This window comes from Acanthopagrus latus, chromosome 10, assembly GCF_904848185.1.
Source record: "Acanthopagrus latus isolate v.2019 chromosome 10, fAcaLat1.1, whole genome shotgun sequence".
Classification (NCBI taxonomy): domain Eukaryota; kingdom Metazoa; phylum Chordata; class Actinopteri; order Spariformes; family Sparidae; genus Acanthopagrus; species Acanthopagrus latus.
Genome location: NC_051048.1, coordinates 3,752,926 through 3,770,829, shown reverse-complemented (window position 1 = coordinate 3,770,829; position 17,904 = coordinate 3,752,926). Strand labels below are relative to the sequence as shown.

At 45.8% G+C, this 17,904-nt stretch overlaps 1 protein-coding gene across 1 annotated transcript in view; it reads left to right on the top strand.

Moving 5' to 3' along the window:
• The first annotated feature begins 1,693 nt into the window (after positions 1-1,693).
• LOC119027001 (cytochrome P450 26B1) overlaps positions 1,694-17,904 on the top strand; it is a 32,596-nt gene continuing 16,385 nt past the window's right edge. The window contains exon 1 of the mRNA XM_037111782.1: positions 1,694-2,869. Coding sequence (XP_036967677.1) covers positions 2,666-2,869 — 204 coding nt within the window. The 5' untranslated portion in view covers positions 1,694-2,665. The remainder of the gene's footprint in view (positions 2,870-17,904) is intronic.

Genomic DNA, 17,904 nt, shown 5'->3' with positions numbered 1-17,904 from the left:
GATTAAATGTAGTTTAGTGTCAAAAGTAGCAGTAAAAGTACTTTATACGTATATTTTCATGTATATTCACCATAAGTTGACCGGTTATAGGAGCCAATATTCAGCATTTTTCTGATTATTCTTCAGTTTTGACAAAAATCGCATCACGCATAGAAACAATTTACTTTAAAACGTGCTACTTTTGCTCTAAAATGGCATAAAATCTGCAAAGTAACTAGTAACTAAAGAGTAAAAATATATAAAAAATACACTATTTTCCTCCGCTGTTTGGTAGAGTGGAAGTTTAAAGCTGCAAAAAATGGAAATACTCAAGTAAAGTACCTTAAAATTGTACTCGAGCAAATGTACTTAGTTACATTCCATTACTAGGGAACATGAAAAGGAGATTTATGCTCCTGAAAACGCAGAACTGCTCGAATAAAGGGGCTGTCAGACATCAGATGATGAGGAGAAGATGCAATAATGTGAAGGTGAGGGAAGAAGGAGACACCTGGGAGGAAGGAAGGAAGGAAGAACTCCTGATTCCTCTGAAAAAAAGGGGGAAATGACCAAAAAAGACCTAATGAAGAAGGAAAGAGTGAGAAAGAACGAGAACAATGTCTGAAGAATCTGAACAGTGTGTCTGTGTGAAGAGAATAAAGTGATAATCCGTAAATTAAATCACTTTCACGCTGTTGGAACAACGTTCCCTCTCGTTCAGACAGATCTCAGCCTTTTGCCACGGACTCATTTTGGGACTAAATGATGTCAGATTGGGGACCCGAGGTCCGCGCTTCGTGTCCCATGATGCACCGGGAGCGCGGACGTGAGAAGACATGAAGATATTGTACCGGTGTGGGAGAGTTTAAACTGGGAACACGCGCCAGGCTCCGTGCGTAAAGGCGCGTCTTGGATCTTTGGCACTTTCTGCCTTTTTTTAAAAACTAACTACAGTTAAACGTGTGATTGATTTGCAGTCTGACGCTTCGGATAGAGGACAGAAAACTTAGTTCCATCGGTCCTGGAGTGTGCGCAGCGCTGCTCCAGCCTGCAGGTGATTAGCTGAGCAGTGCGCACGTCCCGCACGGAGACACAAGCCGTGAACGCAACTGCAAGCTCCGCTTCTCTCTCTCTCACTGGCGCGCTGCCAGCTGCAGCACGCTCCGAGCCTCCTCTCCTCTTGCGCCGCTTGCCGCTCACTTTACACCACCCCTCCTTCTGAGAGGAGAGCGGAGGAAGAGGAGGGGAAAGAGGAGGAGGAGGGAGGGAGGGAGGGAGAGGGAGAGAGGGGGGTCCTCCAGGAGTTGAAAGAGGTGGAGCAGAGGGGGAGGGATGGAGGGAAGGGAAGGGGAGGGGAGTCTCTCTCGCTCTGTAGCCCGGCGCTGGAGTGAGGGAGGTGGGGTGGGGTTGGAGGGGGGCGACGGGAGCCCTTGGCCGCCTATTCGCCTTCCAGTTGCCTCCGCGCTATATAAACACTCATTGGTGCCTCTGGCTTGACGCACACACACACTCTTTTACGCACGCACGTACACACACACCACACACACACACACACACTGAGGGTGACTTGTATAGGCAGCCAGAGAGAGAGAGAGAGAGAGAGAGAGAGAGAGAGAGAGAGAGAGAGAGAGAGAGGAGCGCTCTCAGAAACAGAAAGGTACACAGAGAAGAGAGTGGACGACAGAAAGTAAGAGAAGCAGAAGGAGGACGGTGGCTCCTGAGCATCTCCTGCGCACCTTTTCACTCACGGATCTTAAAAAGTCTGCACTCTACTTCATCTTCTGCGTGCTTGTTTCCAGACAGAGATTAAAACTTTTTTTTGTTGTTTGGGGGTAAAGAGGCTCGTTTTCTTTTTCTTTTTTTTAAAAAAAGAACATTTTTTTAAGGAGAAAGACGCGATTCCTGGAAGACTTTTCCTTCATTTTTTCATCTCCCCCCCAAACCAAGTCTTTCCATCCCTCGAGAAGTTTTAAAAAAAAGTTAAAGCCCTTGTTAGTTCCAGGGCTCGGCTTCACTTTTTCCACGTGTCCCACGCTGTCCCCCGGCTTTTGACATAAACGTGTCACCTTGAGAGATTTTTTTTTGTTGTTGAAAGAAAAAGAGAAAAAAAACTTCATTTTTAAAGTCACTGACCCACAAACGAGACCAAAAATGAGATTTCAAACATCAGGACAGTCCCCAGCCTCGTGTGATTGTTGTCCTCAGTGTTTAAATCATTAAAACAAAAGTCAGTTTTAATGGTTAGATTTTTTTTCCACTTTACACGCTGAGGTGTGACACAGACAGAGACGGGGAGCCTGGCAGCGCAGCTCACCTGTAGCATCTCCTCCGCTCAGCCGACACTTTTGATTTGCACTTTTTTTTTTGTTTTACGCACAAAAACGCCACTTTTGTGACCATTTGAAGAGGAGAGAGATCCAGTGTGTCTGAAAGCAAAGCTCCCCTCACAGAGTTCATTCATTCTGACAAACACAACCGCCTGTTGTCACTTCCAGAGGGCTTTTGGAGTGCGTAAAGGAGCGCTGCGCTTTTACGCAAAAAAAGAAAAAAAAAAAACTTCCAAAAACTTGGATCGAGATTTTCCACCAAAGTCTAAAGAAGCTTCAGCGCAGCTTTTATTTTTATTTTTTTATTTTTTTTGAGAGTCGTCCAGAGCTCCAGAGAGACCGCCGGGCTCTCCATCATCATGCTGTTCGACAGTTTCGACCTCGTCTCGGCTCTGGCCACCCTGGCCGCCTGCCTGGTGTCCATGGCGCTGCTCCTCGCCGTGTCCCAGCAGCTGTGGCAGCTCCGGTGGACGGCGACGCGGGATAAAAACTGCAAGCTCCCCATGCCCAAAGGATCCATGGGCTTCCCGTTCATCGGCGAGACCTGCCACTGGCTCCTGCAGGTAAGCGCGCCCTCGGGGCGGGGAGGGGGGCAGACACGGCGTCTGGGTCAGCGCGGGTCCCGGTGTCTGCGGGGACGGATCGGGACTCTGACACAAACAGTCTGATCTTTACTTTCTTTGATTCTTTTAGACTTTTAGACTTTCATACTTGTTTTTTTGTTGCGTTTTGAAGTTTCATTCATTAGATTGTTCACAGTCTCGCTGCAGTGCGCTCCTGTAGCGGATCTATTCCTGGAGTGTGGAGTCACTGATGAGTTAGTCTGCACCGGGACACTCAGATCATGTAGATATCGAGAGTTTTAATCGCTGCTATTGCACAATTTACACATTTTGCGGTGCTCTTTTTTAATTTGTGAGCGCCTTTTCCACCAGATTTCTTACTTTTCTCACCACTTTTATCAGTCTTGGCTCCATGTTTCATGACAGTCTCACTACAGTTTGATTCATCGCGATCTTCCTGTGAATTGTGTGTCTTTGAGTCAACTCGAGCTGCTTCATCCTCCTCCTGCGCGCCCGTGTCCGCGCACAGCCGCACACGCGAGACTTTTCGCTTCACTTTTGATTAGTTTAAAAGCCTGTAATCAATCCGTCGCTCCACTGTGGCTCCATCGGGCGATCGGATCAGTGTTTATTTCATTATCGTCTCACACGGGAGCGCGTCGGGTCAGCCGGCTGCGGCGCGACTTTCCCTGCAGTCAGGCTGATAGGATATCGCTCGTATCTGATGTGGAGGCAATCAGTCAAATGCAGGAGAGATTGTGAAGTCTCCTCTCTTTGAGATGTTCAAATTAAAGTTCAGTGTTTAATGTGCAGAAATGACAAGAATGTGCTGATTACTCGGGAAGGTGACGGAGGGGACAGAAAGTTTCGTGCGTAAAAGGGTGAAGGGTGAAGGTGAGGGTAAAGTGCGCACCCCGTCTTTATTTCCCCCCCTTCATCTCCTCCTGCTGCTTCGCTCCCTGCAGACTCATCTTTGGCTGCATCCGAGGAAAGTTTCCCAGCATGCTGCATGTTTCTGAATCACTACAAGCGGATTGACAGGCGGTGTTAAGCTGCAGGGGGAACAAAAAAAAAAAAAAAAAAGAAAAGAAAAAGAAAAGGAAAACCCCCTGAGAGGGATGGTGACCATTCACTGGCGAGTTTGCTCCAAAAGTTGAGGATGTGATCGTCTAATTGTCTCCTCATCAGTCAGGGAAAGTTAAACAAGTGTGCAGGAGGGACGATTAATCTTTATTTTTTAAAGATGGGAGCTGAGATTCTGGTATTTGGACCCCACCGGGCTCCACACGAGTCCCGCCGCTAAGCAGCGGTTGTCAGCGCGCACTGATGGCTCCCAGGAGCGCGCCGACAGGGAGGGTGGAGGAGGAGGTGGAGGAGGTGGAGGAGGGGGTGGCAGATTAAAAAAAAAGAGAGAGAGAGAGAGAGGAGCTGGAGGAGAGAAAGAGAAAACGGGAGGAAAAAAGGTCTGTACGCGCGGAGGCACGGGGCTTGAACTCGCGGTGCTCCTCTCCGTTACAATCTGACACCGAGCGAGACGCGTTCCCGGAATGCAGGCGAGGAGCACGGCCAAGTTTCTGGAGGGAGGCGGGGGTGGGAGGGGAGGGAGGTGGAGAGGGGAGGTGTGTGTGTGTCAGTCAGATAGAGGGAATGAAAGGCTGAGAGTGTCTCCACGAGGAGGAGGTGTTTTTTTTTATTTTTTATTTTTTTTATTTTATGACCTGATCTGATCTGAATGAAAACGCCTCAGAAACGTCGTCTGGCGGAGTGACGGAGGATCTGAGCCGCAGATCTGATGGGAGCTCGTTGCCCAGATGCTGCTTCATGTCTCCCGGTCTGATGCCTGCAGACGAGATGTCACAGAGGAGAGAGAGAGATGATGTTTTGGTTTCCTTTTGTACCAAATGGTCTTGATTAAGAGCGTCAGAGTTAAAACCAACATGGCTGCAGACAGAACCTGGCGTTTGTTTCACGTCATGACATCAAACTCATCCCCTGAAAGTGAGGCGTTAAAGGGCAGCTCCACCAGTTTAAAACCGTCTGTGGCTCCAGAGGAAGCTGAGGGTGATGATGCCATGAACCGCCTCCAGTGATGTCACTAAGTGGCACAGTTGCATTGTGGGTAATGTGGCGGCGCAGCAGCTTTTAAAAAGGCTTTGCCCTCCAGCAAATGATAACTCGGCAGAACCAGAGAAATCAGCTGTTTTATTACAAACATTCTTCTTCTTTTCAAAACACAGAGCCTACATCACCCAGAATGCAACTTGCTGAGTTATCCTTTAAGGCGCTTTTGAGTCAAGATCTCGTTTATAAAATTAAAGTTGTTCTACCAAAATTGGTGACAAATGTTTTAATGATACATATTAACGCACAATAAACTGATTTTTCTCGTGACGTTAGGTCAACGGATTGAAGTTGTGAACACAACTTTGGCATTTTTAAGTTGATGTGGCGCTCTTGTTACCAAACAGCCACTTATTTGAATGGACTGGCACCATGCACACTTTTTCCTTCACTCATTCATACGCAACACATTCTAATTTGGGGGGAGTAATTTTGGGGTTTGGAGACACTCTGACATGCAGCTAGAGTCGGGATTGAACCATCAACCCTCTTGATTACAGGAAAGGACCTGCTCTACCTCCTGAGGCAGCAGCCGCCCCCGAATCAAGCAATTATGAAGTAACATGATCTTTATTTAGAGTTGTGTTTCTCCTTCTTTTTGCTCCATTTTTGGTCTCCACCACCAAATCCTGAAGGAGTGAGTTAAATCGATGCTATGAGAGCGGCAAACCTGAGGGAAGTCGTCGCTAGGGAGCTAAATTATGACGTGAAACTCATCACAGCTGCTTTAGTGAAGGATAATAATCTTTGCTCCTTTGTTTAAAAGCATCTAAACACTGAGTTGCAGATCGTGTGCGAACAAAAGGCGATTTTGTTGAAGTTGATCTTCAGTTTTTGAGTCATGAAACTGCCAAAAAATACCTTTTTCATGCATCTTGAACATGTTCAAGCTTCTTTAGTTCCCTTTTCTTTACTCCCTTGTTCTCGCACTCCATCTCCTCTTCCAGATTTCCTACATAAACACGCTTTCTGTTTAAATGTGAGTTTATATACATACGGTATATATTTTTAACTACACACACACACACACACACACACACGTGCAGCAGCAGAAGCACATTTTTGTGACGGATCCATTTTAAAGCGATCCGCAGTTAGGAATAGTTTTATGGTCACTCTGCCAGAGACCTGTCTGCTCTCATTAGGAGCCGGAGCTTTGCGAAGGGCCGGTGCCAAGCAGGAGCGTTACTACCACACACACACACACACACACACACACACACACACACACACACACACACACACATATGGATGTAAACACACAATAGTTAAGTTTCCATTCAGGTGCATGGGCGTCCACATGCAACATTTAACTGGACGTTCATGTGAATGTTGGATTTATGAAACACGAGCATGAATCCAAACTGTTCTTTACGTTTCAACATCAGCTCACATTTTTAATAAACTTGAACAAAGAGTGACGTCGCTGCTTTTACGAGAAATTTCAGCCTTTTTTTAGACAAAACAGCAAGTTTGTTTAAATCTGTTTTTTTTGAGGGGGTTTAAAACATACGGTGTAAAAGCTACATATGCAAAGTTTGCAGCTGTTCAGACCAGAAATGGAACATAACTAAGTACATTTACTCAAGTACTTTACATTAGTACAATTTTAAGGTACTTTTACTTGAGTGTTCCCATTTTCTGTTACTATGTATGTTACTACGTATACTTCCACTTTACAACATCTTGGAAGCAAATATTGTACTTTTTACTACGCTACATTTATTTTTCATAACTTTAGTTACTAGTTACTTTACAGTTTACATGCTGAATCAAATTTATTTTATTAGCAATCAGATTAAAAAAACATTGATAACGATATCAGCTCTGATAACGACCTGTACAGAATATTCATTCATGTAAATATATTACTTTTACTTGTACTTTTGATACTTAAGTAGATTTAATATCAGATACTTTGAGACTTTTACTCAAGTATTATGACAATGGCTGACTTTCACTTTCAACACTGTACTAAGATATCTTTACTTTTAAGCAAAGAGACACAAAATGGCGTCCGTTCTTTCCTGATTTTCCTGAAACTTCAAGATGAAGATCTGTCCGATTCGAAGTCAAACTCAAACATCCGACATCTGAAACTTCCTCAGCAGCAGAAAAGCTACAAATCAGAGGTCAGACTGGAAGAATAAAGTGGTTTCTAAGAAAAAAAAAATAAAATTTCATGTAAAATAACAAATTTTCTTCAACGACGTACAAAGTTTAATGTCTGGATTTAATGCAGTTACTGTCTGCTGCCACTTGGGGTCACCAATGTGCAAAGTTCCCGGATGTGGTTTCTAATTAATTGATGGTTTAATATGAAATTAAAAACAATCTTGTGGCATTAATAAGGGTAGCTAATGGCATGTCCTAAGGATTCTGGGTAATAGAGTTCTTCAATCTTTCTTCCCGCCGCAGCGTCAATTTACGATATCGACACATGGACTCGTATTCTGGACACAACCTTTCCTGAGCCGGTCCTGATACCTCTCTCACACGCACATACACACACACATACACACACACACACACACACACACACACACACACACACACACACACACACACGCACACACACACACAACTACACACACATGCGGTGCAGACAGGCTGGACTGAATCTGGGTCAGACCAGAGGAAATGAACACATGGCACTGAGACTCAGACTGTACTGTGTATTTGTGCGATTTAAGTTTGTGAATGAGCCCGAGCCAGACACACACACGCACATGCACGCACGCGCGCGCACACACACACACACACACACACACACACACACACACACACACACACACACACACACTGCAGATTTCTATGCAGAGGATGCAACATGTCATCAGTGATCGTTTCCTCTTCTTATAATCAGTCAGATTTCGCCTTCAGCAGTTTGGACAAACGTTAGCATCATCTCACACACACACACACACACACACACACACACACACACACACACACACACACACACACACTAATGCGTTGTCCCTGTGTCTGCCAGCCTGTCTCTTGTCTCTGTCTGTCTGCAGTGATGAAGTGTAAATGACGGTGGGCAGAGTAATAACAGTCCTGCAGAGCAAACACTCTCTCATCTCACACAGTAATGACAGCTCTCTCCCTCCCTCTCTCCCTCTCTCTCTTCCTCTCTTCTTCTTCTTCTTCTTCTTCCTCCTCTTTTTCTTCTACACCTGTCCCGTCCTGTCGTCTCTGGCTCTCTCTGGCAGCACAGACAAACCAAAGTCCTTAATATCGAACAGGCTGTGTTTTAACGGGTGGTGAGACGTCTAGCGGCAGAAACACATCCTGAGTGTTTACAGCAGGTTATTTTGGGCGTTCAGCTCGACGTCAACGTCACAAGTTGCATCTGAAGCGTTTTGTTTTTGTAACGTGAACATTTCTCTGTTTGTTGGCGGCGTCACAGCTGATTTACTTGTTTGGCACTTTGCATGTTTTGGCACAAACTTCACTTTCGTTATCTTGACTATGAAAACCTGACGGTGTCAAACCGAGGTCGGAGTCATACGGGAAGGATGAGGGAAACCAAGATCAAAATAAAAACACTGCTTTTTGTCCTTTTGTTGGATGGAAACACAGGACTTTTTAACATCAAATCACTTTTATTTAGCTGATACTTTTATTAAAAGTTCAGCCTTGAAGATAGATCCCCTCTTCTTCTTCTCTTCTTCTTCTTCTTCTTCCAGCTGAAATCTCCGAGCCAAAGTGCCGATTCAACCAGGAAAACAGACGACTGGTTGTTCTCTTGCAAGACATAAACGTGATCCAGTCCCTTCGAATATAAGAGCATGTAACAAACGCGGCAGGAAATATTAATAAATCCTTTATTTAAGTGGCTAACTTGTTAAAAAAGCCAACATGAGTCGACCACTGCGTCGTCGTCGGGGCTCAAAATAAACAGATCAGATCGTTTTGAGTAATTAAATGTTTTGGTTTGACGGTCGCAGCTTCGAATGACGCGACTGGAAAAGATCTGAATCCTCAAACCTCCTTTTTACGACAATCGTAAAAAAAAAAGAAAAAAAAAAAAAGAAAGAAAAATCATCATGACCGAATCGTGGTCGTTTTTCCAGCCCGAACCCGAACATGTGGTGATCTTTGTTTTCTAGGCGGATTGTTCCTTTAACCCAGCTCAGACAGAGCCGGGATTGTGAGGCCCGGTGGCTTCATCTGCACCGAGGTTCCATTACTGCGGTCCAGCTCGCTGTGTGCTGCATGGCTGCGGTTACACAGTCCTGACGCACACACACACACACACACACACACACACACACGGTAAATGGAAATACTATGAGTGTATGAGCACATATATGTACATGTGACATGCACGCACACACACACAGCACACGTGCACAGAAGTGTGTGAGCTCAGTCCGATCATATTACAAATGATTTAACTCTTTCTTTCTTTCTTGTCGAGTGTGTGTGTGTGTGTTGGGGTACACGTATGTAGTTCATCTAGCGTGCAGCGTGTGTGTGTGTGTGTGTGTGTGTAACAGTGTTAACATTCAAGGCAGGACCCTTGAACCTCCGAGGACTCGTCTTCTCACACCCCATCGAAACCTTTAATCCAAGCTCCTCCGCATCTCGTCTGCACTTCCATCTGATGTTTTGTCCCTTTTTCTTTTCGTGTATCGATCAATAAAGAATATTTCGACATGTTTCTGTTACTTTTCCTCCTATAAGTCGTGTTTTTTTGACCTTTTACGTCGCTTGCGTTTTCGCGTGAACATCGTTGCATCGTTCCTTCCGTCGTCATAGTTTTCTTTTTAAAAAAAAAAATAAAAAAAAATCACGTCTTCTTTCTTCCCACCGACTCCTCCATCCTCCTCCCTCAGCCTCCGCCTTCACCTCCCTCCATGTTTTCATCTCCCTCCACTCAGAAAATGTGTTGCTAAAGGAAACGAATCGTTCGCTTTAACTCGATACAATCTCAAAAAGAAAACCCGGCGACAAATCAAAAAAACCTGTTTTTGGTAAAAGTATCTCCCCACATCTCGCTTTTTATCTTCCTCCGTTCTCCATCTGTCCATCCATCCCTACCTTCCTCCTCCTCCTCCTCCTCCTCCTCCTCTTGTTCAGACTAGCAGGAGGTGCTGGCAGCGCTCTCCCTTGCCCCTTCTTTCACCCCGAGAACACACTGCTCCCTCCTCCAGCCCTGTTGTCCTGGGCCGAGTATAGAGCACAGCCCTAAGCCCTTCTTTCTCAATGAGTGTGTGTGTGTGTGTGTGTGTGTGTGTGAAACCCAGATCCCATTTTCTTTTTCTTTGACCACTAACAAACTCTGCACATGTGTGTGTAAACGCTAAAAGGACAACGGCAGAATTCATCTTTTTCTATTCCACCGACAACAAAATCAGTCCTTGAACCTGTCGACTCAAACTTAAGTCTTTAAAAGAAGGCAAAGTTATTCCCTCAAATACCTGCTCAGGTGGAGTAAACGCCGTGTTTGTTTTTGGGTTTTAACAGTTTTAAACGATCAGCGGGTGAAGCATCAATCACTCTTTTCTCATCCCATCATCAAGAAATGTCATAAAAAGTCCAAAGTGAGGCGTTAATGCATCGATCCCGAAGCTGTTCGCTTTAACGTCTACTTTCTTTTTATAAAAAAGGCTCGGTAACGTCCCCAAACACCTGACGATGGAGGAAACGTGTGTGTTGGGGACTATTTCAGGCAGCGGATGAACACCAATTTGGTGCTTTTGTACATTTTTACGGTTGCATTTTTTGTTTTTACCCATCTTTCTTCTTCTTCTGTTTAGTCTGTCGCTAACATATTTCCATGACGTGTCAGTAACATTTGTCCTAAACCTGTTCACCCAAACAAGTCTCCGTATTTTCCTAAACAACTTGGGCGTTAGAGTTTTTTTTTTTATTAAAACGGTAGAAATACCACGTTTGTTCGGGGGGACTACTTCCAGCGGCGGATTAATCCACGTTTTTGCTTTTCACACTTTTGTGTGTATTTACAGCAAACTTGTTGTAAGAAACAACATCGAGCATCTCCGGATCTCTACGTGAGTTCGTGGAGCTCCACACTGTGTTTCTGTATTCAGTTGTAGTTCAGTGTGTGTGTGTGTGTGTGTGTGTGTGTGTGTGTGTGTGTGTGTGTCAGGGTATTAGCTGGGGTCCCGGGGTGAGTGCTTAGAGAGTTTTGAACAACCGTAATCTCCCTCCCTATAATGTCCGCGGGTCAGGGGCCAGCCCCTCTCTCCCCCCCGGCTGCTCTCCCTCCCTCCACCATTCTCCTGGTTTCTTGGCTGAACTATCCGAAGCCCTTCTCCGTTAATCCGTCCCTTTTGAAAAACGAGCACCCTTCGCCATCTCCCCGCCTCCTCCGCCGCCACGCTCGGCGCTCGCTTTCTCTCGCCCCGCTTTCTGGCGCTCACCTCTTTCCCTCCTCCCCCTCCTCCTCCTCCGTCATTCTTTATCTCTTCTTCTCTTTCCTCCCTCTCCTCCCGTCTTTTTCCTTTTTCCTTTTCTCTCATCCTGCTTTTCTTATTCCCTTCCCCTCCCCCCCGTCTTTCCCCCTTTTCTCTGTCTCTCTGATGTGGTGGCGTGACCGCAAAGGGACGGGGTTCATTGTCAAGTCGAGGACCTATCGTACCATTCAGACACACACACACACATATTAAATCTCACACACTGGTTCCTTGGTATCTCTGGCACCGGCTGAATGATTGACGGCTGAAAAGAAAGAAGGAATTCCCTCACAGCCTTTGACCTCGTTTCCTCCCTCTCGTCCTCCTCCGGTGCTGCTGCTGCTGCTGCTCTCGCCTCGTATGTTCAACCTACAGTCTCAGTTTGTCAGATATTTTTGCCCGAGAAAGTCGGTCAAGTCGAGCACGTGGACGCGATCGAGACGGTCTTTTGACGAAGCATGTTGAGTTTCTGAACTTGAGAAAACCTTAAGCGAGAGGAAATCAGCGATCAGTAATCTGCATCTTTTCACAAGCGTTTCATTGATTTGGTTTGTGTTTTTAGGGCTCCAGTGAATATGGAGGGCAAGTAAATCAATATCTGATAGACAGGGTGACAGGTTTGACCGGTTTTCATGACGAATTCTCGTTTTTTTAAACAAAATAAAACAGAAACAAAATCTGAAAGACGACGCCGATGACTTGCAGAAACTATCGCTCCGAAACTGTAAAATTTTCAGGTCCAGGTGTGAAGATTTTATTTAATTTTAAAAAGAAGAATGTAGACGAAGAATGTAGGATGACGCAATTTTAAAAAATATATATATTTTGGTTTAATTTTCTTGTGAGGGTTGTTTTTATAATCTGGCACACTGCGGAAGATGTCGGTCAATTAAAGGAACTTGGGATTTTAAATACTGAGGCTTTGGGATTGTAGGACGTGATGGACGCCATCCCAAAGCGTCAGTGTTGTCGGACTGGGAATCAGAAGGGTGCTTTTGTTTTAGCTCACAGACCAGCGTTTAGTTTTAATTCTCCTCCAAGAGAAGATTTTGAGAACACGTCGTGCACGAACAAGCTCTCAGACGTGTCGATGCGTACGTATGAAGTTCTAAAGGAGTTTCAACAAGATGGCGATGACGGCACAAAATAAAATCCCAAACTTATTCTCGGTCATCACCTAATCTATCGTCTTTCTTCATCATCAGGACACTTCATCGTCTGCTGCTGTTCACTTCCTGCTTCTGTTTTCCCATCAGCCTCTGCTTCTCCCTCTGAGCAGTCACCCTGATATTTCTCTTTTATAACTGCTGCTCTCTCTCTCACACACACTCTGTCCCCCTCGCTCGCCCCGTGAGTGTGTGTGTTAGCGTGTGTGTGTGTTCGTGTGTGTGTATTAGCGTGTGTGTGTTAGCGTGTGTGTGCAGCAGCGGCGGCGGCGTTGATCTGAGTAAACATAATTAGCTGTGTTTTTTTGTCTTGCCCTAATAAAAGAGTCATTTGTTGGACATTTCCACTGCGCTACAAAGAGGACATTTATAAGCCCGGGCCCAGGTTCGCCCCCAGGCCAACCCCAACAGAACAGACGGGGGTATTTTTAGCACGGCCCGGCCCGGCGCTCGCTAGCTAGCTCTGCTCGGACGGTGTGTGTGTGTGTGTGTGTGTGAGAGGAGTGTGTGTTTGGAGAGAGAGAGAATAAGAGAGTGAGGGAGATTTTGTAAGATTTTCTGTGATCACGGTGGCGTTTGTCAGAAATCTCCAGTGCATGCGAGTGTGTATCTAAAGGGTTTGTGTGTGTGTGTGTGTGTGTGTGTGTGTGTTTGGATGGCGTGTGTGGAAAATCCTCCTCCTCCTCCTCCTCCTCCTCTTCGCTCCCTCCTTTATTGAGCTTCTTGTAAAATATCTGATAAATCTGGGTTCGAAAAATATAAAAGGGAGTCTGTGGAAGCTGAAATCGCAAGACCGGCCCTGAACACACACACACACACACACACACACACACACACACACACACACTTCTTTAATTCAGTGTGTGCGTGACCTTTAACCCCGGCGTAACCTTTATCTCTGACCGTTTACACCAGACGACACCTCGGGGTCCAGTTTGAAGCGACAGTCTCGGTTCTCTACCTGAACGTGAACAGACAGTTTTGGTCGACACGGTCGGACAAGTTTAGGAGGTCGGAACAAACCAAAAGACAAAGACGTGGAGGAAGTACGAAGCTACGAAACTTTGATGAAAGTTAGAGACTCTGAGGTTAAATTTGTCGAACCTTGAGATCCCTGATTGGAAACTAAACACACTGAAAAGAAACATTCAAACGTTAACGCAGACTGTCGCAGATGTTACAGCTGAACGTGACAGTATCCACCTTCACCTGTACTTCTGATCCTTCTGGACATTTAACATCAGATTCTTTTAAACAACAAACAGCAGCATCACATCCTCCTGAGGCTCATGTTTACTGCCGCCGAGAGCTCGAACACACGCACACGTCGTGTTTTGTGCCTCCTCAGCCGACTCGCGCTCCCTCTGAGTCGCCTGGTAACACATCCACAAGAAGAAGAAGAAGAAGAAGAAGAAGAAGAAGAAGAAGAAGAAGAAGAAGAAAGAAAAGCTCTTAAACTTTATGCCCGCCATCATTAAGAGAAACCTCTTTACGGTTTTCAGCTCACATCAGAGTTTGTTGCCTGTGACCTCGGCGGTTAAGATCAGCCGTAATGTTGTGGCAGCAATTTTGGTTTCGTGGGTTTTTTTCTTTTTCTTCTTCTCTTTTTTCTCTCTTGTTTTTTTTTTTCTCGGTGAAACTGAGCGAGTGTTTATGGTGACGGCTCCTCCGCTTCACTGCAGTTTGGAGGGAAAGTTGTGTGTTCAGCCTGCGCAATCAGTGTAAAGTTGTGACGCCTGCGTCTCCTCGGCGACGTCTGTGACTCTGTGTGTGTGTGTGTGTGTGTGTGTGTTGTGATCCCGGCGTGTGCGGTTATGTACGTGTTCTCCTGCAAGAGAAGTGTGGCGTCATTACATCACAACTTTTCCATGCTTTCGCTCAGTGTGTGTGTGTGTGTGTGTTTTGCCAGATTCGGGAGGGAGGGGGGGAGGTGTACACTTCTCACCTTTTATGCTAAATGTCATCCAGACCACACCCCTGGTGCACACACACACACACACACACACACACACACACACACACACACACACGTTATTTTAGTGTAACTTTTGTGGGAGACAGATGAAAACCTTCAGGCGATCCTGCCAAAAAATGCGTGTGTGTGAAAAGAAAATAGAGAGAAATGGAAAAGAGAAAATGTAAGAGGAGACACACACATAATGCACGTAGCTGCTAACACACACACACACACACACACACACACACACACACACACACACACACACACCACAAAAAGTACACAATCGGTCCAATCTGATGCTGTATCTTGGAGTGTGAAAGGGAGCCTTGTCTGGCTGCCTGAGGAACTCCCTTCGAATTGGACTTTGTGTGTGTGTGTGTGTGTGTGTGTGTGTGTGTGTGTGTGTGCGTGCGTGTGTGTGAGCAGGCCTGCCAGGCAGACATACTAAACCACTCGACATCCATGTGGCAGCAAAATGTAGCTTGGAAAACAAGCCCACTCTGACACGCACACACACCCCCGAGGGCTCCAGAGGCCAGCCGGCGACCTGGTGTGTGTGTGTGTGTGTGTGTGTGTGTGTGTGTGTGTGTGTGTGTGTGTGTGTGCGTGCCACAGTAAAAAGAGGAAGTGTACAGGAGCTGTGAAAACAGTTCAGGTCAACAGTTTGTACCCAGACAGATCGACAGAGAGAGAGAGAGAGAGAGAGAGAGAGAGAAATGTGAAGGAATGACGGATAAATCACGGAATGTTTCTTTAAAAATACACCCTAAAAAAGAAAAAATCAACACGATCGGCCACATTGAGGTGGTTATTTCCAGAAGCTCTGATAAAAGTCTGCATCAGAAAACAGTCCAGTGTTACTGCGAGCCACTAAAAGAGTCAAAGAGAAGTTTACTTTCTGGTCGTAATCCCGTACATGTATATAAAATCACGTTTTAATCGTAACGTCTGAAGTAGCTTAGCGGCGCTGACAGACGTGGTGGAGGCGCGTCGGGCCGAATGCTAATTAGCAGCATTTTTTTTCATCTATAAAAGCCGTCTGGCAATCAGAGTTTTTTTTTTCAAAGCGACATGAAACGGTGAGCAAAAGCATCTGTGCTCAATTTAGGCCGAGTTCACACACACACACACACACACACACACGGAGGAGCGACGGTGAGGAGCTGAGGTGTGTCGCGAGGACGAGGAGGAGGAGGAGGAGGAGGAGGAGGAAGAGTCCGTAAACGTCTCGTCTCTCCTTCAGCGTGTTCAAAAGTGTTAAAAATCACATCTTCTACTTGCTTTCAGCAGCGGATGAAAACACATTCGACTCGAGTCGCACCTGTCAGCGACGGACGTGTTCAGGTAGAAGCTCCGTCAAACTTTCATCATCTTTCTCTTCGTGTTTCAGCTCCCAGACTGCTGCTACAGTTTCATGTGATGCTCCAGGAAGCATCATGGATCTTTGCTTGAAACGTCTTGTGTTTGCGTGCGTTGGACCGAGTTTCTGATGGTTTATTGTGGATTAATGTGCTGCTTCTGTTAAACAACAAGAAGAGACAGGAAGAAGACTTCGTTACCTCCGTATTTTCTCAATTAACATCTAATTAACGTTAAAGATACGTCATCAAAACGTTGCTACGATTTTACTTCCTGTACGTCTCTGATGTCACAGTGATGTCATCAGATAAGGCTTAGAGACGACTGTGCAAAAACGTTGAACATGAAGCTCGTGTTGCAAACTTGTGACATGGACTCTGAGAGACAGAAGTGTTGCAAAAAATTCATGCAAGCATGATGCCAAAAACATCGGAGTGCTCCTTTAACACTTGGTCCGTGCTTCCACAGCAGTTAGCAGGTAGCGTAGCCCGCGTGTTTCCTTTAATTTAACAGTTTTTGGCGTCCGAGGCGGGTTGTGAACGTGCCGTACGAAGGCCTCGCTGCAGGACTCTGAGCCACAAATTACAGGCTGAGGCGGCTTCACTGTGAGCTGCAGTCACGCCACCGCTGGGAGAGGTGTGTCTCCAACAGGAAACAAACTACCTGCTAAAATTAGTCCCTGAACACACACATAAACCTGTGCTTCACACACTCAGAAGCTCTCTCTCACACACACTTACACACACACACACACACACACACTTACACACTTGCACACACACATCCTGTTGGTTACAGAAGCTCTGAACGTTGATTCACGTCAGAATAAAAAGAGAAAGAAAGGAAAACGTTCGCTCGTCTGCAGAAATGAAGTAACAGTTTTACAGCTCCTCATAGTGCTGCTGCTGAGGCACGTATGTTTTCATACGTTGTGTGTGTGTGTGTGTGTGTGTGTGTGTGTGTCGCACATATCTCTTTCCCCAGGAGTAAACTGGGGTCAAACCAGTTAGTGTTGTCACGGCAATTTGCAGTTAGGCCTCCGCGTGTTTGTTTGCTTTGCACGTTTTCTTTTTTTTTTTTTTTTTTGGAGGTGAGTTTGCAGTGTGTGTTTTCACTGTATGTGTGTGTCTAACGGTGTGTGAATGATGTGTTTGTCTGCGACTGTGTGTATGTGTGTGTGTGTGTAACACAGTAAGCTGCCCTCTGGCTGATATATATTCTTTTCACTCAAACAGCCCATTTACAGTTCTGGGGTCGGCTCCCTCTCGCTCTGCCGTGACCCGGACCGTTTAGAGGTCAGCGTCAAAGCTGAACCCAGGTCAGCGCGCTAACTGACTCCAGCTCTGGTCCTCTGGGGGTTTGCTGACAGCCGGGCGGCTCAAACTGCGGCGCCGGGGCCTGAAATGGGCTGCGTGGCTTGTTGTAGTGGGTTCCAACGTCTGAAAACGTGGGCAACTTTTGAAGCATTACTGCCTCAGAGCGCACTCTGAACCAGTTCTCAATCATGTCTTGGATCATTTGTAGTTTTCTGTCCTCGTCTTCTCCTTTTTCAAGGGTTATTCAGCCGTTTCACGCTTCCAAACGTGGAAACGCAGGCTTGAACAGTGGTCTCTGTTTCGGCAGCACCTCCCTACATGACAGTCAGCTCATATTCATTTAATTCAAGCACGTTGACTGAAAAGTTGAGACATTTTCCAGCCGTGTTTCGCTCTGATCTACGTTGAATGTTTATAACTTCATCCAGTAGATACACATCTAAAAATGTGGAAGACATTTCAGGAGACAGCGGCTGAAAAAAGGGACGAACCGAGGCCGAACTTGACGGAGATCTTTTTACATCCACTCGCTCGGCTCCTCCTGGATGAGAACATTACATTTACTGTACTCGCCGGCTCGAGACGAAAAAAATGTTTGGAGAACCTTTAACCTCGACTATCACCGGCTGACGCTTAACGCCGAACTCAGATCACATCCTAAAGGCATCCCTCTTAAATCAGC